The sequence below is a fragment of the Mastacembelus armatus genome, chromosome 23, assembly GCF_900324485.2.
Source record: "Mastacembelus armatus chromosome 23, fMasArm1.2, whole genome shotgun sequence".
NCBI classification, from domain to species: Eukaryota; Metazoa; Chordata; class Actinopteri; order Synbranchiformes; family Mastacembelidae; genus Mastacembelus; species Mastacembelus armatus.
Genome location: NC_046655.1, coordinates 772,738 through 800,664, shown reverse-complemented (window position 1 = coordinate 800,664; position 27,927 = coordinate 772,738). Strand labels below are relative to the sequence as shown.

At 42.2% G+C, this 27,927-nt stretch overlaps 1 protein-coding gene across 1 annotated transcript; it reads left to right on the top strand.

Annotated features, from left to right (window-relative positions):
• Positions 1-192: 192 nt before the first annotated feature.
• tmpoa (thymopoietin a) lies at positions 193-25,224 on the top strand. The gene is made up of 6 exons (XM_026326880.1): positions 193-763; positions 7,733-7,850; positions 13,536-13,685; positions 13,855-13,982; positions 23,646-23,746; positions 24,142-25,224. Exons 1-6 carry the CDS (start codon positions 521-523, stop codon positions 24,554-24,556), a joined length of 1,155 nt encoding a protein of 384 aa, XP_026182665.1. The 5' UTR covers positions 193-520; the 3' UTR covers positions 24,557-25,224.
• The last annotated feature ends 2,703 nt before the right edge of the window (positions 25,225-27,927 follow it).

The window sequence follows — 27,927 nt, the reverse complement described above, 5'->3', positions numbered from 1 at the left end:
AAACACACACATTGACTAAATTGAAATTGAGTGTATCAGCTACTTTTGAGTTTTTCTAGACAGTCACAAACCCATGATGTTGGGGCCATTTTCAATAGTTACGTGTTTGATCCACCAATGATGAAGCTTTTTCTAACAATATCAGACCAATAGTAGCCGATCTACAGATGGTCGCTTCCGGCTTGGCTCATCCCATGAGCAGCAGTAGCCCAGTGCAGATCTGAGCCATATCAGTTGCTTACGGACGGTTACTTTCATTTCTTCATTCTCCTTCGTGCAAGAGAAACCCGGAGCCACGAGATCAAGTTGTATACTTTTTTTCGTTGCTTCGCTTTTCTTTGAAACACGTCTGTTATCTCCATAGCTGATGCTTTGCTGTGTTTATGCAATCCAGTAATAGGCTGGTTCTCCCTTCGTTTAGACCAAGCCTATCTCCCGTTTCTTCCATTCCGACGCTGTTGTTAGCCATAGCTAACTTACCCAAGCGACTGCAACTTTGACCCTCCGTCTGCACACCGACATGCCAGAGTACCTGGAAGACCCCTCTATTCTTACCAAGGACAAGCTGAAAAGCGAGCTGCTGGCCCATAACGTGGAGCTTCCGAGCGGCAACCCGACCAAGGACGTATATGTGCAGCTTTATCGGAAGAACCTGACCGCTCAGAACAAGAAGCATGTCTCGCCCACGACTTTGGACGCCTTTTCCAGCGATGAAGAGGTGCCGCCGCCCGTGGTCTCCAACAGAAGTCGTTCCTCCGGCAGAGTGAGTTTAGTTAGCCGTCTTTTACATACGCTTACACAAAACTGGGAAACAGGGTTGTCTAACTTTGCATAAGTTAATAAGTAGTAGATTTTTTTTTCTCTGCAGTACCATAGTTTGTGTGAATTATTATTTGGTATGTAATTAGCCACAGACCCAACCCTTTACCAAGTGATTATTTTGATTAATTATCTAAAATTGGCCTGTCAAGCATTTTCCCAAGGGGACCGGTTTTTTGTCAGAGCATCTGATGGTACCTGGACCACATTTGGAGGTCCATAGTTTTAAACCAAAGATTCATGACGGAGTGTGGTCAAACCCTGATTACGTCGGCCCCCACTAATCAGATTCACAAGTTTAAACTTTCACCACCCACGCGCGTTCGGAGTTCCCGCTTTATTTCAGAGTCACTGTTATTAGTGACAACGGCAGAGTGACCCCAGATATGTCTAGTTAAACAGGTTATCTGTATGGAAGTGCCAAGGTGGTGCTTCTGTCACTCAGCCTGTTAATCATTTACTTTTTATATGATAATGCAACCAGATTTCCTGAAATGTAAATGCAGAAACGTTAAAGCAGTTTAAAGGAGTCTGTAATTTTTTGAATGAATGTTTTTGTTGGAGAAGGGTGTGGAGATTTTGTCCTCCACTCAAGTTCTTGTCTGTTTTGAGACGGCTCTGTTCACATGTGAAGCTGGCTGATATAATTTCACAGTGTTTACAGAAGGGTTTTGTGCAATTACAAATTTAGGTTGATGGGCAAGAACAAGTTTTGTTAGTAATGATAAATGGTCATCAGAATTCACCAGGTTAGGACTTTGTACAGTGGGTTGGTACATATAATATGTGAACCCTTTAGAATGACCTGGGTTTATGTTTTAAATGATGAGTCACAGGTATAGACAAGCACAGGGTGCTCAAACAGGTAAACACACAAACAATTATATTGATAACAGCGCAACACAGGAAAACTTTTGTGGACTGACGAGTCTAGTCTGGGTTTGTTTCTGCCGGGGGGAATAAGGGGTGTGAGCAAAACAAAGGTGGTGACGGTAAATTACATATGGCAGGGGGGAGTATGCTTATTATTCATTCTCTGCTGTGTTGTAGTTTAGAAAAACACCTATGTGTTAGGGCTGGGTGATAATAAAAATCTCATATCCCGATAACGATATATATCACGATATAGTGCATTTTCTGTAAATTCAATCAATTAATAGTTTATATATTTATTGACCACATGGAAAGAACTATTTATTTTTTACATTTTAATGTATGTACTCATTCATATGTGATTATTTTTCTCACTTTATTTAGAACATCTGGGCAAATGTTTGATAAAGAACGTAGAAATATAAAATAAATATTAGTGAAATATAAAACAAGCTCATATAGGGATGTGTTGTTTGGCTCGTCCACATATGTTGTCATAGCGTAGTGTGCTACCTGGTGTATTTCCCCCTCTGCTTTGGCCCGACACTCGTGATATAAACGAGGCAACTCAACTTGTGTGAAGTGTTTTCGGCTTGGCATTGTGTACCTGGATTCGAGTGTTTTCATCAATGCACGAAGCCCCTATTTCTCGACTGTGTAAATTGGGACCATGTCTTTGCAGATGTAAGTTGCAATAGCTTCTGTTATCTCCTTCCATCTTCGTGAGTCTCTGTTATATGGAGTACCTCGGGCAAAAGCCTGCTCTATCGTTTTACTCTGGTTTATTTAGAGCACCTGTCGATTTTTTTGCCTCTCGTTCGTAAACTTTCTCCATACTCTTTCACGTGATTCTTGCGTAGGTGAGGAAGTGGTTAGCGGTGTCTGAGCCTGTTGTGGGAACGGTCGTCCGACATAATTTGCAAAGTACATTTTTTTGGTCTGTGTCAGACTTTTCATAACCAAACCATCTCCATGCTACAGAGGTAGCTCCACGTTTAGGAACGAGCGCCTCGATTTGTCCTGGCTGGTCCTTCTCCTGCACGGAGCCACCTGGTTCTGTCTTCACTCGCCATGCTGTTTCTGTGTGCATTCCCGTGGTGGCGTGTAAGATTGCGGTCATCCAAATGATGAAAAAGTATTACCGTAAACAATGCATTTTGCGACACCACGAAATAAAAGATAGAGCATAGTATGTATGTATGTATGGTATAATATATCGTCATATCACCCAGCCCTACAATGTGTATAGGCGTTAGTCTGCTTTTTTTATTTATTTATTTATTTATTTTTAAATCTCTTAATGTTTACTTTCATCATCAGTCTATGTTTAGTTTTCACATAATTAGTAAATGGAGAGAGGGGGAAGTTGTTTGCCATTACCATCATAAACCCCCCCCAAGGCTCACCTGTTTATCAGGCAGTGAGTGGGTGGGAGTGTATGTGTAAACATCTTTATTATATCGTGTGGCCATATTGCTTGATGCCACAAGGACAGCATAGCTGGTCTTCACAAATTCAAAAGGTGAAGTCTTTTGTTAAAGCAGTACATTATTTCTAACTATGTTACTATCCAATCAGGATTTTGATGGTTTTCTGCTGACCTAAACTTTGCAAATTAAATTGTTCTGATGTACACATCAATACTAACAATATGAATGACAAAATGAAAGGCTCTCTCAGTATTTATAGGCTCCCCTGTAGGAGAAGAGACAACCCGCCAACCTGCAAAATATGGTTTAATACAAACACCAGCTTTGCTTGCCAGATGATAGTCTTTGAATTATTTACAGATTGATGAATTTAATTACCGATGAACTATAAGTACTGTGTCAGCCAAGTGCAGTGCTGGAGGAAGTACTCAGAGGTACTTCTTTTCCTGAAGTACTTTGGTAAAAGAAGAAATACTCTAGTGTCTTAATACTGTTACAAGTAAAGGTCCAACATTACAAAATTTAGTTAACCCTCTGGGGTTGTCAAACGCGCCGGCGCGTTTTGTGGCATCTTCTCCTCATAACGCCGAAACAAACTTAAATAACTTCCTCAATTTTGATTGTACAGATAAAAGCAATATATAATTTGAATCTGTAAAGGGTCGAGTATTAGTTGTAGTTATAGTTATATATAGTTAGTTATAGCTAATGTGATCCCGCCTCTCACTGAGTGCACTGTTCACATGTAAATAATCTAAGGTGAGCCAGGTAATTATGTGCACGCCCCTGAAAAATGACACAAAACTTCAAACTTCATCATAGAATTTACTCACTTTTTTCTGTGCGTTTGGATGATGGCACGTTACACAGGTGAAGAAGCTCTTCCGGGGGGGCACTGAGGCGTTCCCAGGCCAGCCGGGAGACATAGTCTGAATTTTATCTGTAATTGTTGTAATTTAGTTTAGAAGTATGTTTTCAATTCAATGTGGCGACAGTGGAGAGGAAAAACTCTCTTTAATGGAAGAAACCTCCAGCAGAACCAGGCTCAGATTGGGAGGCCACCTGCTTTGACCAGTTGGGGTGAGTGGATTGAGGAAATAGAAAAGAACGGCAACAATAAACAACAAAAAGACACTGTGGGTTGGTGGTGCCAGTAACTGCACATCAGCAAGATACATTTTCAGGACCAGGGAACACTTGCAGAAGGTACAGAGATAGAGGGAGAGAGCACAAAGTTAGTGACATTCAATGGTGGAAACATTTTTCCATTCCATTTCCATCAGATCGTCTCCCAGGCTATTTCTCCAAGCTGCTCCGAAGCTGTTATCGTATAGCTAACAGACCCTGAGCTCAGTGGCTCCACACCTGCTAAACAGGGCTAGGCTAGCTGGCTTCTGTTTGAAGGTGCAGAACCTGCTTTCATTTCAGTGAGAGAGAGAAGGAGAGGGAGAAGCCATGTTACTGACCAGCTGAGCTAACTGGTAAACTAATGAACGCTAAGTTGTTAAGTGCAAGAAGTACTGGTCATAATAGAAAGGTATCTGACTAGTAGTGTGTCTAGGTGGTGTCCAGCAAACGATGTGGGCTTCATAGACAATTGGGCCACTGTCTGGGGAAAACCCGCTCTGGTAGCGAGAGATGGCATCCATCCCACTTTGAATGGTGCAACTCTCATCTCTAGAAATTTGGCCGAGTTTATTAGCCTACCTAAAGCCTGACAATCCAGGGTGGGGACCGGGATGCAGAGACTCAGTCTAAAACGCCTTTCTGCAGTTTCCTTAGAGCCGTCGCCCCCCTCAAACCACATAGAGATAAAATTCAGCAGATGCTTCCTATACCTGCAATAAATGAATCTTCTACTACAGTAGCTCTTGAATCATCTCTAGGACCTCAGTTATGTTTAGACTGCTTCTCTCCCATAGATCTCTCTGAATTTACATCAGTAGTTGCTTCATCGAAATCATCAACGTGTCTCTTAGACCCCGTCCCGACTAGACTGCTTAAAGGCACCCTGCCATTAATTAACTCATCTTTATTGGACTTGGTAAATTTATCTCTAGTATCAGGCTACGTACCACAGGCCTTTAAGACTGCAGTAATCAAACCTTTACTCAAAAAGCCTAGTCTTGATCCAGGAGTCTTGGCTAATTATAGACCAATATCCAACCTGCCATTTATTAACTAAAATCCTATAAAAAGCTGTTGCTAAGCAGCTATCAGACCACTTACACAGGAATGAACTATTTGAAGATTTTCAATCAGGATTTAGAGCACGGGGCAGCATGGTGGCTGAGTGGTTAGCACTGTTGCCTCACAGCAAGAAGGTCGTGGGTTCGCATCCCGGCCTTTCTGTGTGGAGTTTGCATGTTCTCCCTGTGCTTGCGTGGGTACTCCGGTTTCCTCCCACAGTCCAAAAAACATGCATGTTAGGTTGATTGGTGACGCTAAAAATTGCCCGTAGGAGTGAGTGTGAGTGTGTGAGGTTGTCTGTCTTTGTGTGTCTATATGTGGCCCTGCGACAGACTGGTGACCTGTCCAGGGTGTACCCCTGCCTTCCACCCGAGAGAGAGCTGGGATAGGCTCCAGCAGATCCCCGTGACCCTGAACCAGGAAAAAGCGGGTATAGAAGATGGATGGATGGATGGATTTAGAGCACATCATAGTACAGAAACAGCACTGTTGAAAGTTGCCAACGATCTTCTTTTATCCTCAGATAATGGACTTGTTTCAATACTTGTCCTCCTAGACCTTAGTGCAGCATTCGACACCATTGACCACAACATCTTATTAAAGAGACTGGAGCATGTTATTGGTATCAGAGGAACAGCGTTAAAGTGGTTCCAATCCTATTTATCAGACAGATTCCAGTTTGTTCATGTCCATGATGAACCTTCCACACGAACAAAAGTTAATTATGGAGTTCCACAAGGCTCCGCGCTAGGACCGATTCTGTTCACCCTGTACATGCTTCCTTTAGGATATGTCATTAGGAAGCACTCTTTTAATTACCACTGCTATGCAGATGACACTCAGTTATATCTATCTATTAAACCTGTTAACACAAACCAGTTAACCAGACTTCAAGCCTGTCTAACTGACATAAAGGCCTGGACGACCAGTAACTTTTTACTTTTAAACTCGGAGACAACAGAAGTCATTATATTTGGGCCAAAAAATCTCAGAAATAACTTTTCTCAAATTATAGCTACTCTAGATGGCATAACCCTGGCCTCCAGCACTACTGTAAAAAACCTTGGAGTTATTTTTGACCAGGACATGTCCTTTAACTCACACATAAAACAAATCTCTAGAAATGCATTCTTTCACCTGTGCAACATTTCCAAAATTAGGAACATCCTGTCTCAAAATGATGCAGAAAAACTAGTCCATGCATTTGTTACCTCAAGGCTAGATTACTGTAACTCATTACTATCTGGATGTCCCAATATCTCCATAAAAAGCCTCCAATTAATCCAGAATGCCGCAGCCAGAGTCCTGAAAGGAACTAGCAAGAGAGATCATATTTCTCCTATATTGGCTTCTCATCATTGGCTCCCTGTAAAATATAGAATAGAATTTAAAATCCTTCTTCTCACATACAAATCCCTTCATAATCAAGCTCCTTCATACCTTAAAGACCTCATAGTACCATATTATCCCAATAGACCACTTCGCTCTCAGAGTGCAGGTCTACTTGTGGTTCCCAAAGTTTCCAAAAGCAGACTGGGAGGCAGAGCCTTTAGTTATCAAGCTCCTTTCCTGTGGAACCAGCTCCCAGCCTGGGTTCAGGAGGCAGACACTCTCTGTACTATTAAGGCTAGACTTAAAGCCTTCCTCTTTGACAAAGCATATAGTTAGGGCTGGCTTCAGACAACCCTGAACCATCCCTTAGTTATGCTGCTATAGGCCTAGACTGCCCGAGGACCATCGGTGCACTGAGTCCCCCCTCCCTTCCCTTCCCCTCCCCTCCCCTCCCCTCCCTTCCTCTCCTCCCACCTCATGTATATTCCACCATTGAATGTCACTAACCTTATGCTCTCTCTCTCCCCTAGTTTGTGCTCTCTCCCTCTCTCTCTGTTCTGTCTGTACCTTCTGCAGGTGTCCCTGGTCCTGGAGCTGTATATCGCTGATGTGCAGTTACTGGTCCCACCAACCTGCAGTGTCTATCTGTTGTTTATTGTTGCTGTTCTTTTCTCTCTGCTCTATCCACTCACCCCAACCGGTCGAGGCAGATGGCCGCCCAAACTGAGCCCGATTCTGCTGGAGGTTTTTTCTTCCGTTAAAGGGAGTTTTTCCTCTCCACTGTCGCCAAGTGCTTGCTCATAAGGGAATTGTTGGGTTTTTAGTTTTAGTTTTTGTAAAGTACCTTGAGATGATTTGTATTGTGATTTGGCGCTATACAAATCAAATTGAATTGAATTGAATAGAAACAAAACAGTCTGTGGTCTGACTCTTTGTCATTACTTGCTAAATGCATTACCTCAGGATAAAAAATAAAAATAAATCCATAGCTAGCAGACCTGACCTGACATTGACAATTGTCTTTTGTTTGCGTTTTTTTTTTTTTGTTTGTTTTTTTGCTTTATTTTGTGTTGCCTGTCCTCCTACAGAAAGCCACCAGGAAAACAGACAAGGTCAGGCCAGATGAGCTGGATGTGACCATGCTGACTGATGAGGACCTGAGGGACGAACTGGGCAAGCACGGAGTGGATGTAGGGCCGATAGTGGGTAAGTGCTGAAGTGACGAGCTATAACCTCAATGAGGACATGAGAGAGCAAGGAGCAGGACAGTGAAATGCACAGACCAGTAACTGTTTTAGGCCTTTCGTTTTTGGCGGATGGGAGGTTGTGTTGGCAGGACAGGCATGAGTGGTAAGGAAAACACTGGTGCTACATACTTGTACACAGATGGCATGCGACACAAGCCACTTGTCCCATGTTTGACCTGTACATTAAAGATTAGAGTATTCAAAACATGACCAAGTCTTAAATAACTGGTGTGCAAATAAATGGCAGGTCAGTGATAAATTTATCACCAAGTGTAACTCAGATAATAAAACAACCATGTTATACTAACCACTCCGCTCACTGTATCATTGCAACAGAAATACTTTTTCATTTAGTTGTTCCAAATACTTTTGCTTAACCCCTTCCTTCAGGTTTTAGTTTAAAAATATGTAAGAGGGGCAGGGGGCCTTTAATGTGGGCTATATGTAGGAGGTTACATGCACAGAAGCTTAGTGTCAATTGAAAAAGCAAAGTAGAACAAGATGAAATTTATTGCACAGAAACCGTTGTTAAAGAGAGAAGCATTATTGTGGATCCTAAAAATGACAGAAAAGTTGACATCAACCACAAATGAGCAGGAACCACAAGAAGCAGATCAGAAACCAGGCAGGGTTTTTACTGTAATATAGTATTGTTTGCTTAGTTTGTCATTTTTTTATTATGATTTTCTTTTTTAAAATTATAAGCAATAAAAGTAGGTATCAAATACAGACCTGGTGTCTCATGAAGGGTTTAGAGTCAGAGTTGGAATGTCAGCCAGGTTCTGATGGAGACGATTCAGATGATAAGTGATCCAAATTTTCATTGGCAGTGAAAACTGGGAGTTTAGGTTCTTTGCTCCTTGTAGGTGGTGTTGGCATGGCTTTAGTTGCAGCTGGTAAGTAACCATAGGGCAATAATAGATCTCGATGGAAGGTGCGGAGTGGCCAGTCTTTGTTTTCTGGGTGGATTGTGTACAGTAGTATAGCTCCTGCTTGTTTCACAACAATATAGACATCAGATTCCAATTTGTCTGCCAGTATAGGTTTCGCTCTTCACATTTCGGACTAGTACTCTGTCTACTATTTGTAGTTCTGGGGCTGTCACATGTCTGTCAAACCAGATCTTATTCTTCCCGATGATCTTTGCTGAATTCTCCATGACAATCTTGTAGCGTTTTTCAAGACTCTCTTTTAGCTTTAGTCACTGTGTAGCTCTTCCTGTGTAGTGAACAAGGAAATTGTCCCATAGGCATTTGGCCACTATAGCTTCCTCATTGGGAGTTGGAACAGCAACTGCATATTTGGTGAAGTGGTCTGTGATTACCAGAATGTCTTTGGTTCCACTGCACTCCGGCTCCAGTGAGAGAATGTCCATGCAAACCAACTCTCGGACTTGCGAACCAGATCGAATGTTCTGTCAATTCCCATGTCACCCATGTGACCCGTGAAGATGGACTAATACCTCTGTGACACTCCTGCGGCAGGACCAACTAGTGTTGGAGGTGGCCTCCCACCTGCCTTCTCCTCACGAGGATATTGTTTTGGAGCTCCAGTTTAACGCTCACAGGAGGAGAGGCAGTTCAGGAAGTTCATCCCTCACAGACAGTGGTGCCGTTTCTCCAGACTCCAACTGAGCAATGACGTGCTGTAAGACGGAATCTGCTTCTCAGCGACCTCTGCAGCAGTCAACTGGGAAATGACAGAGAATGCAAATTGAGTGTTGTTAGTGTAGCTGTCAGGCAAACTGTCTACATTCACAGAAAGAGAATGAACCAGAGCTGTCCTAAGGGCTTGATCAGCTGAGCTATAAGCTGCCACTCACAGATGGTCTGAACGATATGTTGGTCAATTGCAATAATAGGACTGTCAAGATGTTTTTGGACAAACTTTAAGGTGCACTCCTTTTCCTTTTGGTACATGGGGTCATCAGTAAGCTGTCCATGCGGGTGGCGTGAGAGCCCATCAGCATCAGTGTTCTGATTTCCTGCTCTAAATGATTTTGAATGAAAAAGTGGATAAAGCAGAGAGCCACCAGTAGCTAGTTACTGAAGTGAGTTCCATAAAGGTAGTCAATGAACTTTTTCGTAACAGCCCACTTCAATGCAAGGAAATCGAGTTTGTGTGCTGGGTATTTGGTCTCTCAGAGTGACAGTCCCCTGCTAGCATAGGCAATGACTTGGTTCTGTCCTTCTAGTTCCAGATAGAGCACAGCACCAAGACCAGTAAGACTGGTATCTGTGTGTAACAGGTAAAGTTTCTGTGGATCTGCGAAGGCAAGAACTGAAGCTGTGGTGAGATTTTGAATGACCAGTTCAAATGCATTTTGGCATGCAAGTGTCCATCTTCCAGGAAATGGCTCTCATGGATTCAGGTATTGTTTTGGTTTGATGGTCCTTTCAGCGATTGAGGCTCTAGGAGGAAGTATGACATAGGCGTGTGCTCAGATTCATTATGCACGACAACAGGTAAGTGGCATGGTAGGAAATTAGGCAAATTCACAAGACAGGACTGGACCATCAGCCCACCAGGCAAGGGGAAGGAAGCAGGATGTTCACTGATAACTGACTTTTCAGCCTGCAGAGAATGGGAGATAGTGATAGTAACACCATCAAGAACAATTGTTTGATCAGCAGGAATGGTCTGAGGGCCAATGGAGTCAAGCTTCACAGTGGAGCCAGTTAGTGTCTCTGCTCCAGAATATTCAAAACAGCTCTGTAGCCATATGAGACAGGATGGAAAGATGGATTACGGTCAAGATATTTGGTGTAGACCAGGTCAAGTGAATTGGTACCAATGAGAATGAGAGGATGGTAGGTCCTTTACATCAGGAACCACAAGAGTGAGTGTATGAATATACATAGCTCCACCCAGAAGGTCGGTCAATGTAGCCAAAATATGGCATAGACTCTCCATCTAGCTCGTTAAGGTTATGCAAAGGTTTGAGCTCCTGCTCAGATAGGTAGGAACTGTAAAAAATGAGGCATGGTGGTGACCTGAGAACCAGTGTCAAGTAAGCAGTTGAAAGTATAATCATTAATGGTGACTTGAGCTGTGTTTAACAACTTACACAAGTTGTTCTGGTCCCAGCTGTGCTGCCTTTGCTTATGCTGTTATTAAGGTTCTGTCAGTTCTCAGCAGCAACAGCAGCTCTGCAGATGTTGGAGCATTGTCCTTTTTGTGTACTAGCAAAATTATTTAAGGTGCTTGCCAATATCTGCAGTTGAGATGCCATGTCGCTTCACAACATTGCTTAAAGACCAGGGGGATAAGTCAAAACAAGTTTATCCTACCAGCTCACCATCTTGAAACAAAAAAAGGAATCCAAGAGGAAAAAAACTTAACCGCTGAAAAAAGCCGTATAGAAGCTGCTCAGTTTGCCAGGACCCAGACTCCAAATGCCACAGCTCACAGTCGGAGTGGCAGAGGAGCAGAAAGCAGGTAGTCTACCTATGGATATTTATTATACCCACGCTAAGATGTGGGCGAATCACAGCTGCAACCACCCGCAGCTGCTGTGATTATTATTTTCTATTACTGTTCATGCTTCATAGAAAACAATGCGAAAATACATGCTGTTCTCAAAATTATTCCACTTGGGTTTGCATTCATCATCAAAAGATGAAATGCCTATTTTTTGATGTGTTGGAGACTGATTAAGCAAGGAGGCGAGAAGAGCTAAATCAGTGTGTGGTGAGAGAATGGAACGGCAATTCTCAGCCAACGACTCTTTCCTCTTTCTGGAATGGGCCTAAGGCGATCACCAACTACAAGCCTAGAGCCCCCCCCACTCTGTGAACGACCTGCGCCTGGCCAACAGCCTGAACGAGTTGTTCTGCCGCTTTGAAAGACAATGGGACACACCTGACCACCCACCCCCCCACCACCAGCCATTGATCAGCCGCAGCCCCATGTCCATTTCCATACCTGGACTCTGTCTCCCCCTCCACCCTGAAGCACTGTGCCAATCAGCTGTCCCCAGTGTTCACAGACATTTTTAACACCTCACTGGAGACCTCCCATGTGCCAGCCTGCTTCAAGACCTCAGCCATCGTCCCAGTCCCCAAAAAGACAAGGATCACAGGACTTACTGATTACAGACCCGTCACCCTGACTTCTGTGGTCATGAAATCTTTTGAGCGCCTCGTCCTGTCCTACCTCAAGGACATTACAGACCCTCTCCTGGATCCCCCACAGTTCACCTACAGAGCTAGCAGATATGTGGATAATGCTGTGAACATGGCCCTCCACTTCATCCTCCAGCACCTGAACTCCCCAGGATCGTACACCAGGATTCTGTTTGTAGACTCAAGCTCTGCCTTCAACAAAATTGTTCCAGCTCTGCTCAGAGACAAGCTCTCCCAGCTGAATGTGCCTGACTCCATGTGCAGCTGGATCACGGACTTCCTGACACAGACGGCAGTTCGTGAGGCTAGGAAAGCATGTCTCTGACTCCCGAACCATCAACACTGGATCCCCCGAAGGCTGTGTCCTTTCTCCTCTGTTATTCTTCCTGTACACCAATGGCTGCACATCTGATCACCAGTCTGTCAAACTCCTGAAATTTGTAGATGACACCACCCTCATCGGCCTCATCTCTGATGGGGACGAGTCAGCCTACAGGAGTGAGATGGACCGTCTGGTGTCATGGTGCAGCACTAACAATCTGGAGCTCAACTCCCTCAAAACAGTGGAGATGATTGGGGATTTCAGGAAGGACCCAGCCCCCCTCCATCCCCTCATCCTCTGTGATACTCCGGTGACCTCTGTCGTGTCCTTCCGCTTCCTGGGCACCACCATCACCCAGGAGCTCAAGTGGGAGCAGAACATCAGCTCCCTCACCAAGAAGGCTCAGCAGAGGATTTACTTCCTGCGGTAGCTGAAGACGTTTCACCTCCCTTCAAAGATGCTGGTGAACTTCTACATTGCAATCATCGAATCCATCCTGACATCCTCCATCATGGTCTGGTTTGTTGCAGCCACAATCAAAGACAAGGCCAAGCTGCAGCGTGTCATCCACTCTGCTGAGAAGGTGATCAGCTGCAGTCTCCCATCTCTCCAGGAGCTATATGTCTCCAGGACCCGGAGACGTGCAGACAAGATCGCAGCTGACCCTTCTCACCCTGGATAAGAACTCTTTCATCCCTCCCTTCTGGCAAAAGACTCCAGTCCATCAGGACCAGGACCTTACACCACAAGAACAGTTTCTTCCCCACTGCATTCAGCCTGCTGAACAGTACCCCAGTTACCCCTATATGACACCCCACCTGACAGTCAGTCACTTTTCACTTTAACATTCTTAAACTTCACACACGTTTCACTTTTCTGTGTGATATACAGTATTTATTTTATTTTTATTCTTTTTTCTAGTTCATTCTAAAACTGTGTACATACTCCATATCTGTATATATGCTTGCTCCAGACACCAAGACAAATTCCTAGTACTGTAAAGTGTTCTTTACTGTACCTGGCAATAAAACAGATTCTGATTCTGACTGGCCAGTGATACCAGAGAACTCCAGGTTTTATTCATCCAAAACACACACATTCATTTTGCTAATCACGTGACAGCAAATTAGCAGTTAGAACCACATCTCAAGTATTTTTGTAGAGATGTAACTGAATTTCACCCCTCTCATTCTCCCAGCAACCACCCGCAAGCTATTCGAGAAGAAACTGCAGAAGCTGCTGGACAACGGTCCTGCACAGCCACCAGTGCCAGAGCTGGTTCTGACTGAGGTACAAGTCAGTCACAACAGGAACTCAGAAGCAGACCATTATAGTGACAAGGAGGATGGTAAGAATGGTCTCACACCATTCATAATCATTACACCTGTAAAATGTTATGTGAGGTGCTCTGTCATTTATTCTTCATGTTCATTCCTCATGTTCTTGCCAAATGAAATCTGTGTACTCAGTGAACTGTGTATTAAATGGTTACCTGCAATTGTGCTGTCTCTCATCAGAGGTGACCACATCCCCAGAACTGGAGCCCATGACAAAGTCTGAGCCAGCTCCAGTAGTGGAGAGACCCACAAGGAGCCAAGGGAAGGGACCCATTATCACCCGCGTGCGCAGCAGCCAGCACAACATGGTGAGACACTACTTTTGCATTTACAGTGGGTATGGAAAGTATTCAGACCCCTTTAAATTTTTCACTCTTTGTGTCATTGCAGCCATTTGCCAAAATCAAAAAAGTTCATTTTATTTCTCATTAATGTACACTCAGCACCCCATCTTGACAGAAAAAAAACAGAAATGTAGACATTTTTGCAAATTTATTAAAAAAGAAAAACTGAAATATCACATGGTCATAAGTATTCAGACCCTGTGCTCAGTATTGAGTAGAAGCACCCTTTTGAGCTAGTACAGCCATGAGTCTTCTTGGGAATGATGCAACAAGTTTTTCACACTTGGATTTGGGGATCCTCTGCCATTCTTCCTTGCAGATCCTCTCCAGTTCTGTCAGGTTGGATGGTGAACGTTGGTGGACAGCCATTTTCAGGTCTCTCCAGAGATGCTCAATTGGGTTTAGGTCAGGGCTCTGGCTGGGCCAGTCAAGAACTGTCACAGAGTTGTTCCGAAGCCACTCCTTTGTTATTTTAGCTGTGTGCTTAGGGTCATTGTCCTGCTGAAAGGTGAACCAGTCTGAGGTCCTGAACACTCTGGAAGAGGTTTTCTTCCAGGATATCTCTGTACTTGGCCGCATTCATCTTTCCTTCAATTGCAACCAGTCATCCTGTCCCTGCAGCTGAAAAACACCCCCACAACATGATGCTCCCACCACCATGTTTCACTGTAGGGATTGTATTGGGCAGGTGATGAGCAGTGCCTGGTTTTCTCCACACATACCGCTTAGGATTAACGCCACAAAGTTCAATCTTGGTCTCATCAGACCAGAGAATCTTATTTCTCATAGTCTGGGAGTCCTTCATGTGTTTTTTGGCAAACTCTATGCGGGCTTTCATGTGTCTTGCACTGAGGAGAGGCTTGCGTTGGGCCACTCTGTTGGGCTGCAGTGATAGTTGACTTTGTGGAACTTTCTCCCATCTCCCTACTGCATCTCTGGAGCTCAGCCACAGTGATCTTTGGGTTCTTCTTTACCTCTCTCACCAAGGCTCTTCTCCCACGATTGCTCAGTTTGGCTGAACGGCCAGGTCTAGGAAGAGTTCTGGTCGTCCCAAACTTTTTCCATTTGAGGATTATGGAGGCCACTGTGCTCTTAGGAACCTTGAGTGCTGCAGAAATTCTTTTGTAACCTTGGCCAGATCTGTGCCTTGCCACAATTCTGTCTCTGAGCTCCTTGGGCAGTTCCTTCGACCTCATGATTCTCATTTGCTCTGACATGCACTGTGAGCTGTAAGGTCTTATATAGACAGGTGTGTGCCTTTCCTAATCAAGTCCAATCAGTTTAATTAAACACAGGTGGACTCCAATGAAGGAGCAGAACCATCTCAAGGCGGATCAGAAGAAATGGACAGCATGTGAGTTAAATATGAGTGTCACTGCAAAGGGTCTGAATACTTATGACCATGTGATATTTCAGTTTTTCTTTTTTAATAAATTTGCAAAAATTTCTACATTTCTGTTTTTTTCTGTCAAGATGGGGTGCTAAGTGTACATTAATGAGAAATAAAATGAACTTTTTTAATTTTGGCAAATGGCTGCAATGACACGAAGAGTGAAAAATATAAAGGGGTCTGAATACTTTCCGTACCCACTGTAACTTGCAAGGCAAGATTACTAGATTGTATAGCACACTTCATACACAGAGAAGTGCTTTACAGAAATAAAAAACAAGTTAAAAGTACATATACAAAAACTGAAAGACCAAATAGTATAAAAAATTTACGTTAAATAAAATAAAGGAGAATGAGTGCAGATAGAACACAAATTCTCATATACAGAGCTACAAAGAAAAGTTTTTAGCTTGGACTTAAACATTGTCAGAGACGAGGCTTGTCTAACATCATCAAGAAAACATTTTCAAATTTTAGCTGCATAAAACTGAAATGGTGCTTCTCCCTGATTAGTCCCGACTCTGGGCGCAAGTAGAAGGCCTTTCCCTTATGCTGTCAGAGTTTGAGATGGTTCAGATGGTACCAACATGCCAGAGATGTATTGTGGTGCTGAGCCATGAAGAGACTTATACACAAGCAGTGCTGTTTTAAAGTCTATTCTCTGAGTAACATGAAGCCTCTGAGAAATCTGAGAATAGGAGTTACTGCGCCTGCCTTGCAGCTCGTTTTGTGAGCCCGTGAACAGGTCGTTATAGTAACCTAACCTGCTGGAGATAAATGCATGGATGTGTCTCCAAGTTTCTCCCTTTTTATTCTGGCAATGTTTTCGAGGTTGTAAAATGCTGATGATGTAATTGATTTAATATGGCTGTTAAAATTCAAGTTTGAGTCCATGATTACCCCTAGATTTCTACCTGATTTTTAGGTTTTAGAGAAAGAGACTCGAGGTTACTGCTTTTACTGTTACTGCCACTTTCTCTTTGTTTCTGTGGCCCAAAGATAATTACTTCAGTCTTGTCTCTGTTTATTTGGAGACAGTTGTTGTGCATCCACACAGTGATCTGTTCAATGCAGTGACACAGTGAATCGACTCGTCCTTATTCACCTGCTGTGAGTGATATGCAGATAACACTCAAATTTACATAGGTATGGTAAGACACATTATTGCTGCATACCTATGCCTTTATAGGTACACAGTGAAGGCCATTTGGTCTGAGATACAGTTACCAATTTCAACAAAGTACTTCCTGTCTTCAAGATAGGACTTAAACCATTTACGGGCAGTACCAGAGATGTGTCAAAAGCAGCACTCAGATCCAACAGTACTAAGACAGAGACTGCCAGTGTTGGTGTTCAGACGAAAGTCATTTGTCACCTTGATGAGTGCAGTCTCAGTGCTGTGATGGGGCCTAAAACCTGACTGAAAATCATCAAAGTAGTTGTTTAGAAGGAGAAAGTCAGTAAGTTGTTGGTAAACAACTTTTTTTAAGGACTATAGCTGAAGACGGCAGGTTTGATATGGGCCGATAGTTGTTCACTACTGTGACATCAAGACTGCTCTTCTTTAGGAGAAGCTTAATGACAGCAATATTCAAGGCCCTTGGAAATGTTCCAGACTGTAAGGAGTTAATAACTGAGGGAGTTGTGGTAACAAACTGTTTAGCACTGATTTCAGGAATCTAATGGGTAAAACATTGAGGCAGCAGGTGGATGAACTCAGACTGGAGGTGGTCTCTTCAACTGTGGTCTCCTTGATGGCTGCAGAGTTATGTGTTGTGCAGTTATTTGCATGTTTAACCCTCTGGGGTCTGAGGGGGTTTTGGGGTCCTGGACAAATTTTGACATGTCGTGACATTTGTGCTTTTTTCAGTGTCTTTTAAACATATTAATGTCTAAAGTTTGATAACACTGTAATCAGCACAAAATTGGCTACAATAATATGTGAGCAGCAAGTTTATACATGATTGTGTTTTTGAGAAAAAAGTGTTTATGCATGGTTAGTGAAAAACTACAATTTTTTACTCACTGAAATAAGACCATAAAACACAAACAGAACATTGGTTCACAAGACCTTGGAGACCTGCATGTTCAGAGTGCTATTAATGTCATCTTGTTCACACATTCACAGTAAACAATACACTGATTTAAATTTTCTAAGACACTTTTTGTCCAGAAAGGCCATATGCAAGAGGGTGTGTCTGAGAATGAATAGTCATGTGATTTACCTGAGAAAACAAAAGACGCACTGAACAACCAGACAAAGACGCGCATAATAAGCCTTTCAGTCAATGTAGATGGGACGGATTAGTGCAGCACAATACAAAACAATGAGGAGCCAAATGATCCTCATTTGAGTTAAAATCAGTGTTTTTACTCTGAGGTCAAGCTAAACTATTTGTCTCTGTGTGGAATACAAGAAGCGCTTCTTCACGTCCGTGACGCGCCATCATCCAAACGCGCCGAAAAAGTGAGTAAATTCTATGATGAAGTTTGATATTTTGTGTCACTTCTCTGGGGTGTGCACATATTTACCTGGTTCACCTGAGATTATTTACATGTGAACAGTGGACAGTGTACAAGGCGGGACCGCATTACCTGTAATGAGGTGAGACAGGAAAAAACGGACTTCTCCTTACGTTCATACGGATTAAATAAAAAGTGATGATTTGTTTTCGACTTGAATTGTTTCACTCAAAAGAAAACATTTCAGGCTTTCTAGCCATATAATTCTTATTTTTATGAGGCAAGTGTTCGCTGAGATTCTGGTTGTTTTATTTACACGTCTGTGAAGAGAAATGGCAGAGACAGAAAAGGCCGAGAGCGCACCCTGTCGGCTTTCTTTATTTAAAAAAAGCACAACGTTTTGTTATTATGATGGTATACCACTAAAACTAGACCCTTTACAGATTTGAATGATATACTTCTTTTATCTGTACGATCAGAATTGACGGAGTAATTTAAGTTTGTTTTGGCCTGACATTGAGCAAATCTGTTTGAGTAAGACCTGAAACTATCTGTTTGCAAGGGGGGTGCAATGGCTGATGAGGGGTCCTTTGCTGGTGAGGTGAGGTATGAGTGCTTTCCTCACTCCTGTCTTCTCTCAGAACCCTTGGCTGTTCAGATGGCCATCCAGACCCACTCTGGTATCTCAGAGATTGGAGGAGGTTATTTGTTAGTTGACTCACTCCATATCTGCTTAGGTATGGGCCCTTTCCCTTGAACAGGTCGTCATGTTACCATAACAGGTTGAAGTTATCAATGAACTGCACTCCTCTTATCTCACAGGCCTTGGACAGCCATGTGTTCAGTGCAAGCAGCCTCCTGTCAATGTTTGGGAGAGATCCACTGATTTTTTTAAAAAAAAAAAAAAAAAAGTGGATTGACTGGATTTTCAGTTTGTCAGGTTTCCCAGTAGTTTAGTTTTCACTGCATCCAAATGCCAGATCAGCTGTTTGACTCGTTGGTGTTTTTGAGATGACCGGGTGGAGGAGTGCTACTATATTAGTGACCATGGCACTTGGGTAGCTACATGTAATAATTCTGCTGTTTATGTCACTGATAGTGGCATCTCCAAGCAGCAGGATATCTCTGTGCTTCACATTTGGCACAGATTCTTTGTCTCTCTATCACTTCCCTTTTTAAAATGATTACTTTTTTGTGCTTGTGTCTGTCACAGCAGACATTTCTTGCTCATCAGAATTTAGATCAGACAGTGGTTTTAAACTATTATTGAGCTGTATGTTTGATGATGCTACATATGCTCCTGGGGTGCCAGCATTCTTCCTTCTAATTCTGTGACGCTTTGGCTTGGCACCACGTTTATGCCAGGTGGCTTCATTCTGATCAATTCCCAGTTTAGACGGTTTTGGGAAAGACACGATATCATCCAGGTTCAGAGTAATTCAGAGTAATCTAGGTCAGCATACCATTTATTATTGATAGTAGGATTTCCCTTCTTACCACTGGGTCTGAAGTACTTTTTGAGATTCCAGAGCAAGAATCTTTGTTTGTAGCACACTGATTTCCTGAAGATATATGTGGCAGTTTTGGCGCAATGTGTTTTCTTTCCCAGACATGTTAAAAAATAAACAATCCATAGCTGTAGTCACTCAGTAGGCCAGATTAGTTGTTGAAAGTAAAAATCCCTCACTAAAATCTCAAGTCCAGTTAAAAGAGAGTCAAAATTATGTTAAAAAGTGTATTATAAAATCAATGGATAAAAATGAAAAGGACTAAAAACAAAGTAAAGCTTGCAAGAGCAAGCAGAAAAGCACCTCCACTCTTCAGAAGCAGGAAGTACCACACATCAGTCTGCAAGTCCCTATAGCACTTGTGAAATGCTGCTATACTGCTATATCTGTTAACTAGGAATAACAGCAATGTGTTCTCATGATGACACTAGTTTGTTTATATATGTTTGGTACCACCAAAACAGGTATGTACACGCCCATGATGAGAAAACGAGCAGTTTGTTTTAAATTGAGTTGAGCAGTTTAAATTGCAGTTTTCACCATCTTGAGAAATTACTGTAGTTTTATTTAATATTTTTCATTTTGTGGATTTTATCTTTTTATTTATAATTATTTTTCTGAAAGATTTTGTTCTAACTTCTTTGATTATGAAGTGATTAGTAGCTTTGTGTAGAACAAATGCATCTCACTAATACTGTCCTTGTTTTACTTTAACCTTTACATGGAGATTATTTTAGTTGTGCATGAAACCAGTAGCCAAAATTTTTAGTGCATGCGCTCAAAACCTCTATTGTCCTTTTACCACGTGCCTGAAAAGATTTCTACAGGAAATACTACACTACTATATATCAATAAAACTTTCTAAATATCTAAACCTGTAGTTTTCTATTACAAATACAACAGAAAATAAACAAGAGATTAGCAACATGTTTTACTGAGTCAAATGGTTTTTTGTTGCATTGGAATTTATATGAACAGAAATAAAAACATTCCATGAGTTCCAGGTGCAGGATTGTCTGTCTCCTGGTTTATCTTGCTCAATCTCGTTTTATTTCTTCCTGCTTCAGTGGCACTGACTATTCAAGACAGTGTAGGGCTGCAATGATTACTCGAGCAAATTGAGAAACTCGATTACAAAAAAGTCCTCAAATCAAATTCTTTGCCTCAAGTATTTGTTTAATTACTATCATTTGAGTTATTGGACCTGCTCTGCTAGGATCCCTGCTCTAGTGATCATTGTTCCACACAGACCGTAATCACCGTTGCACAACGCATTTCAGAATCAAAAGGTGGTGCTGTGGCAGAGAGCGAAACTGACCGTAAAAGACAGAAAATGTTTGGGATCATTTCAAACTTAAGAAAGATGGCTATGTGGTGCAATACGTGTATTGTAAAGTAGAAGTGGCGAACCAAAACAGCACTTCGTCAGTGCTTCAACATCTGAACAGAAAGCGGACAGTTGGAAACAAAGTAGTGAGCTAAATTAATAACTCATGTTTAAACTGCCTGCAAGCAATCCACCAAATAGGTTAACTTGTAAAATATCCAGTTGTGAACCAGACCAGCTCACTCAGCAGAACTGACACACGCTGACGTCATTTCAAGGTAACCTGTCGTTTTTGTCAGGTATTACACAATAGTATTATTATTTCAAAACACAAGAGTCTATTCTATCCAATTACTCAAGTAATCGCTGAAATATTCTGTAGAATACTTGACTCCAAAAATGATCGACAGCTGCAGCCCTAAGACAGTGTCATCAAAACTGTGTAATACATGAAATTACGTACTTATAATTTAGAAGATAAACTCCAGGAACACTTGCTAAATGAGACGTTCCATTGAGTTACAGAATCTCAGGTAACAGAGACCAACACAACAACACATAATTTCTTCAGCTCTCTATAAGTGAGTGTGAACATCAACCACACCCTATTACAGAACTATATGTTCTGTTATTGCAAGGAACAACTGAGAAAGCCTGATATTAATGCTATCATCTGCAGATGGTCTGGTTTACTTTGAGACACAAAAGCAAAAAATTTTAACTTCACAAGCTGTCCATGTCCTCAAAGCTGAGCTGTACCTCAGTGGTTAAGCAGGTAGGAATGGACACCCAGCAGCTGGATTTGATTATGGAATTTCCTGACTGGCAAGTGCAGTGTTTTCATTGCATGTCAGACTCAAAGCACATGATGGAGATTAGCTGCTCCCATGCATGAACTAGATGCTTTGGAGTTTTCACAAGCTGACCTTTTCTCTGTATCTCTCTAACTCTGTTGGCTACTTACATCATTCCTACGATATTTCCATACAGTTGTTATTGTGATGATAAAATCTGAAAAAATTACTCCTAAGAAATGTGTTGCTGTTATTATTTTTGGCCCATTTCAACATTCACCAATTTAATGTGGCTTTGTGTTGTGCAGTAGAAATTAAAATCAAACCATATGAATTGCCTCTTATGGGAAATAGCAGTGAGAAATTTTGATTTCCTGTAAAAGGTGGTGTATGGAGCAGCTACCCCTGCTGTCAAGATGGCAAACACGTCTGTTGAGCTAAGGCCTGCAGGGAGTTGTGAGTGAGTCGTGTGTGTATGTGCATATATATATATATATATATAATTTTTTTTATTAATTACTTTTTTTTTTTACCCACAACCTTGTTGCTGACATGTTTGGAGACTTTGTCAGGAAATGTTTTCCTCACTTTTGAAGATTTTGGTGCTGTGAAAAGTTGCTGCTATCTCATTTATCTTGCAGTTCTTGGTTGTATATTTCACTTCTTTGTCTAACAGTGGATAATGTGGCAGCTCCTTAAAAGTAAAGCCTGTCAGTTGTCCCACAGTGCCTAGATGCATCATAGGCCATAAACCCGGCCCCCTCTATATTACTGGATGGGACATGAGCCAAACTAAAAAGTACTATTTGAATAAATTTTTACCAAAAGTCACTTCAGTCATTTTGGATATAGATATTATCACGCTAATATTTGTATAAGTGCTTAATTTTCTGTTAATTTGTTCTGCACTACATTATACAAATAGGTGTATTTCATATATTTATACCTCATTAACAGCCTTTAATTGGTTGCCTGATCCTGGGCCTCTGGTCACTGCTGTGTAAAATCTGATTACAAAATGCTTCACAAAAGCAGCAGTATCATTTGGGCTTCACTTTTTCATAGTAGCAGGAATTGAGGATGTGTTTTCCATATGTATATGCAGTTTATGGTACTGCTTGCTACATTGTAGTTCTTGGTTGTATACTGTGTTTATGTTTCTCCATTCTGCCTGGTACGTCTGTGTATTTCACTTCACCTATCCTGTTTAGAGGGACCCTTTTTTTATTGCCTAAATAAAACTATAACAACAGAGGCTGTCATGTTGTACATATCTAAGTTTGCTTTAGAGTCATCGTGCCTTTTTGATTATTTGATTAGCTTGATAGGTCCTAAAAGTCAACGTAAATCATTAAGTTGGATTGGACTATGCAGTTTTTCATGTTGAAAATTATTTCTCAGAGCCCCAAAATAAATCTATATACTAATATTGCTAATAAAAACTAGCTGTATTAGTAGTCGTAGTATTCTTGAACAAACAAGAAGAGCAGCAAATCCTCAGAGTTAAGAAACTTGAAACAACATTTTAGGCCAAAGAATAGTTTTTGGTCAGTTTTTTAAGTTTGGTCGGTGCAGTGAAACATGAAGAGCTAAAACTTTTCCTATTCTATAGTTTATAGTATTGGTTTGTACAGATGAATTGGTCAGTTGTGCTTTTTGAGTGCAGCTGTTGAGGATCTCTGCAGGGATAGTTGTGTGACAGCTGGCAGCCACACATCCTTGACACACAGACACACAGTGTGTCTGTGAGGAGGAGTGTGCCTCCAGAGGTCTGGCTACACAAAAGGAGGCAGAAGAAAATCACCAGTTTCTTGTTCACATTGCAGTCCTATGAAGACAAACAGCTACACATTCACACAGCTAAAGGATGTGTTAGTGCGACAAGTAAACAGTTACAGGGCAGAGATTGTGCTTTGTCACATTTACATAAGGGTTTAGTACGATAGCAGCTTACCCAGCAAATCACATGGCGAGAAATATCCAGTTCAGGTAAAGGGCTTTCTGTTGTTTGGTCATGCACTAGTACTCAGGCTAATGGGAATTTTGCACTTGAATCCATTAACAGTCATAAGGAACAAGATCTCTAAAATTCATGGGTGACATATTCAGAAATCACTCACTCACCATGGTGGTTGTTGTCTTTAGGTGGAGAAGATCACAGCCAGTGAGCAAACCCCAAAAGTTGAAAAGAAAGACATTCTAAAGGAGCTGTTCCCCAATGACATCAGCAGTCCAACAGGAATCGCGTAAGTAATAAAATGTCTTTTCATTTCAGTTAATGATTCTTTTATTCATAGTCTATAACATATCTATAATAAAACAATGACCCTGTTATCAGAGGCCAGTGGGATGTTTTTAAATTGATTTACTATCAACTAGATAGCTACTCACTTTTTCAGTACAAAAATAATAGTGATGCTTGCATGACACAAAACACCAAGGTGGAAGAGTGGAAGCTTCTTTCAAAATGCATTTTTATATGTACAGCATGAAATCACAAAATGGTAGTAAATGCACTAACAAACTGCACTAACAAACTGTACTAACCAAAAGACAGTGATGGATTGTTTTTTTTGTTTGTTTTTTGGGTTTTTTTTTTTTTTTTTTAATTTTGGTGAACTAAACTAGTTGTCTCTCATAGTGCCACCTGTCGACGACCAATCCGAGGAGCTGCCAGTCGCCCAGTGAAGCCCAGTGATCTGTGGATCGATGAAAAATGCCTCTTCTCCCCAAAATCCACAAAGACCAGCACCTCCTTGTCCTCCTACACAGACAACCACACTGTCAACAGAATCACCAGCCTGCCTCCCCCATCCACCCCTTCCAACTTCTTTGCCTCCTCTACCTCCACTTCTTCCTCCTCACAGCTTCTGTCTGCAGCACCCTCTGGAGGTCAAACCAAAGCAGTGCGCCACAGCAGGTCTTTGTGGATTAAGCTGTTTCTGCTGGCTATTGTGGCTGCTTTCCTGTTCTTGGTTTACCAAACCATGGAGACCAACAGCATCAACCCATTTACAAGCTCACGCACTAATGTGGCCGGTGGCAGCACAGCATAGGAAGCACAGCAAGTGTTTATGACTAAAGATTAGCTTCTCCGCTTAATTTTGTCAGATTTTAACTGTAAATCCACATTAAAGCCACTTTTTCATAGGTGCTGTGAAATTACCTCAGATATCATTGGCCACTTCATTTTTTTATTTTTTTATTTTTATTTTTTTTGGGTATTTTTTTTATATTGACTAAAAGAGTTCTCCTAAAGTGACTTTTGGTGACAGTGACAAGGATCACATGAAAGTACCACAACTTCTGTTGCTTTTGTTAGTCCTTGACACTTTGACCTTACAGTCTGTGAGCTAAAGATTACACAAACAGTAGTTTTCATACATGGACAAATCACCAAGTTATTTTTTTTATGTCAGACTTGCATGATGCATGTCTGTGTTTGTATTTGGTGTGTGTGAGTGAGTGAGAGAGATTTTCACATTTTGCCTTAGTTTCTCTCTGATTAACTGTTTCTTGCAGCTTTATATTTAGTTTTGTTACTTTATTTTTGACCATCTTTGTTAACGAGACAGAGAGGCTTGGTATTATATAGTCTTCTTAAACCCCACACCAATATTTTCTTAATGTTCTCTTATAAAATTAAATGTTACAATGTATTTTACTGAATTATGTATTCACTGTTAAATCTTGACTATTCACTCAATAAACTATTATGTTGTTATTGTGTCATAAAGAGCATTTTTATGAGCAAAGAGTTTACGCACAATAGATACTTCTACTAGGGAACAAACGCTAGGGAACAAACGCTCAGAACAAGAATAGAAGCATCTGATCCACTCAGTGTTTCTCTCGAGTTTGTCTAGATTTCATTCTCTGCCCCACATACAAATCTCCCCATTTGAGCAGGTGATTCACTCATCTCTTACCATCTTATTCTCTTTTGGCATTTACTACAGCTTGCATCCATCCATTGCATTCTTCTTTTCCTTTCGGCTGTTCCCTTCAGGAGTCGCCACAACGAATCATCTGCCTCACTGCCTCAGCATCCTTTTACCAATGTATTCACTATCCCTCATCTGAACATGTCCAAAAGTGGCTTCCCTGGCTTTTTCTCCAAAACATCTAACATGAGCTGTCCCTCTGATGTACTCATTCCTGATCCTATCCATCCTCATCACTCAACATCTTCAGCTCTGCTACCTCCAGCTCTGCCTCCTGTCTTTTTCTCAGTGCCACTGTCTCTAAACCAGACAACATTGCTGGTTTCACCACTGTCTTGTATACCTTTCCTTTCATTCTTGCCGATACTCTTTTGTCACACATCACACCTGACACTTTCCTCCACCCATTCCAACCTGCTTGCACACGTCTCTTCACTTCTTTTCCACACTCTCCGTTGCTCTGGACTGTTGACCCTAGGTACTTAAAATCCTCCACCTTCTTCACCTCTACTCCCTGTAACCTCACTGTTCTACTTGAGTCCCTCTCATTTATACACACGTACTCTCTTTTACTGTGGCTAACCTTCATTCCTCTCCTTTCCAGAGCAAATCTCCACCTCTCTAGATTTTCCTCCACCTGCTCCCTGCTCTCACTACAGATGACAATGTCATCTGCAAACATCATGGTCCACAGAGATTCCTGTCTAACCTCATCTGTCAGCCTGTCCATCACCACAGCAAACAAGAAGGGGCTCAAAGCCGATCCTTGGTCCAGTCCCACCTCCACCTTGAACTCCTCTGTCACCCCCACAGCACACCTCACCACTGTGTCTTACAGCTCTCATATATGTCCTGCACCACTCAAACATACTTCTCTGCCACTCCAGACTTCCTCATACAAAACCACAGCTCCTCTCTCAGTACCCTGTCATACGCTTTTTCCAAATCTACAAAGACACAATGCAGCTCGTTCTGGCTAGCTAGAGGCTGAGTTTAGTTGAGTGTGGTTGAGTCATGGCAACTGGACTTTCAGTTCTTTAAGGCTGAAATGTTTGGCCACCCATTCAAGTGGCTTCATCAGTCTGAAAAAGGCTGGACTGGAACCTCCGAATCAATTTCCCAGGTTAGTTTCAATCCACCCTTAGTCCAATAGGCTCGCTAAATTAGCTAAGCAAATCAGGTGAGAGTCGTTAGACCCACGCCCCTGAGTTAGTTTCACTTCACACCTAGTCTGAATAGGCTCATTAAGTGACCAAAGGAGTGAGCTCAGGTGAGGGTCATTAGGATCTAATGGTGGACTACTTCTGATTCTCCAACTGTCCAGTCTGTCCTTCCTGAGAAACATTGAGTTTGTTCCTTAATTTGCTGGGAACAGATGAAAGGGCAGCCTGGTATATTGAAGATAGATTATGTCTGAGTCCTACACCCCTATTGAGAGAGGGTTTCTGCAGAGGACTTAGATAGCTTCTCTAGCCTTCTATACTTGTCCTGCTAGACCTTGCTGCAGTTGACACCATTGACCACATCATCTTATTATAGAGACTAGAGCATGTCACTGGAATCAAAGGAGCAGCATTAAAATGTTTTCAAGCTTATTTATTGGTAAGATTCCAATGTGTTCATGTCCATGATGAACCTTCCACTTCCATCTATGAAACTGTTGTGTCTGTACGAGGGAGGAGGACCCACATGCAAATATGATAAGAAAAAAAAGTGTTTTTTATTTAAATAATATTTGCAAAAGACGAAGGGCATCTTGGTCCATGGAAAACAGCTCCCTGGTGAGTGGTGGTTTGCTGGCTGTAGGCAGAGGAAGTTGGGAGGAAGCCAGCGGCACGCTGTCGGCAGGAGGGGAGGAGAATCCCCAAGTTTAGGAAGACGCAGGTGGCTGAGGCTGAGGTGAGGCGACCTGCAGAGAAATTACTTGGGTGATTAAAAGACAAGCATCAAGTGGTTTAAGCCAAAAGGTAGTTACTACCGGTGAGGTAGACTGACGAACAGGCAATTTGACTGGTGAAGAGCCGAAAACCAACCAAAGTCCAGGGATCTGCCCCTATAATGCCCCAGGATTTAGGGTAACCTGGGTGAACAGCCCCTCAGGTGGGTTGGGACCCGGGGCTGCTCAGGAGGATGACCCCTAGGGAGAGATGGGGTCCGAGGTGAGAGACCAGCCGGAGAACAAAGTGAGATGCAGGCCTGAGACTTAGGTGGGAGGCTTGCTGGAAACTCAAGTGAATGGCTGGCCAACGGCTGGGTCGGATGGCTAGCCAGAAACTGAGGTGAAGGACTAGCTGGAGACTCAGGGGAAGGGCTGGCCAGAGGCTCGGGTGAGGGGCTAGCTGGAGACTGAGATGAGGCACTTGCTGAAGACTCAGGTGAATGGCTGGCCAGAAACTGAGGTAAGAGGCTTGCCAAAGACTCAGGTGAAAGGCTGGCCGGAGACTGAGACAATGAAGTTCTGGGGTCTGTCTCTTCGGACGGCG

Excerpts from the sequence above, each read along its gene's own strand:
- tmpoa (XM_026326880.1), top strand. The coding sequence starts at position 521 with ATGCCAGAGTACCTGGAAGACCCCTCTATTCTTACCAAGGACAAGCTG. Across the intron at positions 13,983-23,645 it reads GCAGCAGCCAGCACAACATG|GTGGAGAAGATCACAGCCAG; the intron begins GTGAGACACTAC and ends TGTTGTCTTTAG. Across the intron at positions 23,747-24,141 it reads AGCAGTCCAACAGGAATCGC|TGCCACCTGTCGACGACCAA; the intron begins GTAAGTAATAAA and ends TGTCTCTCATAG.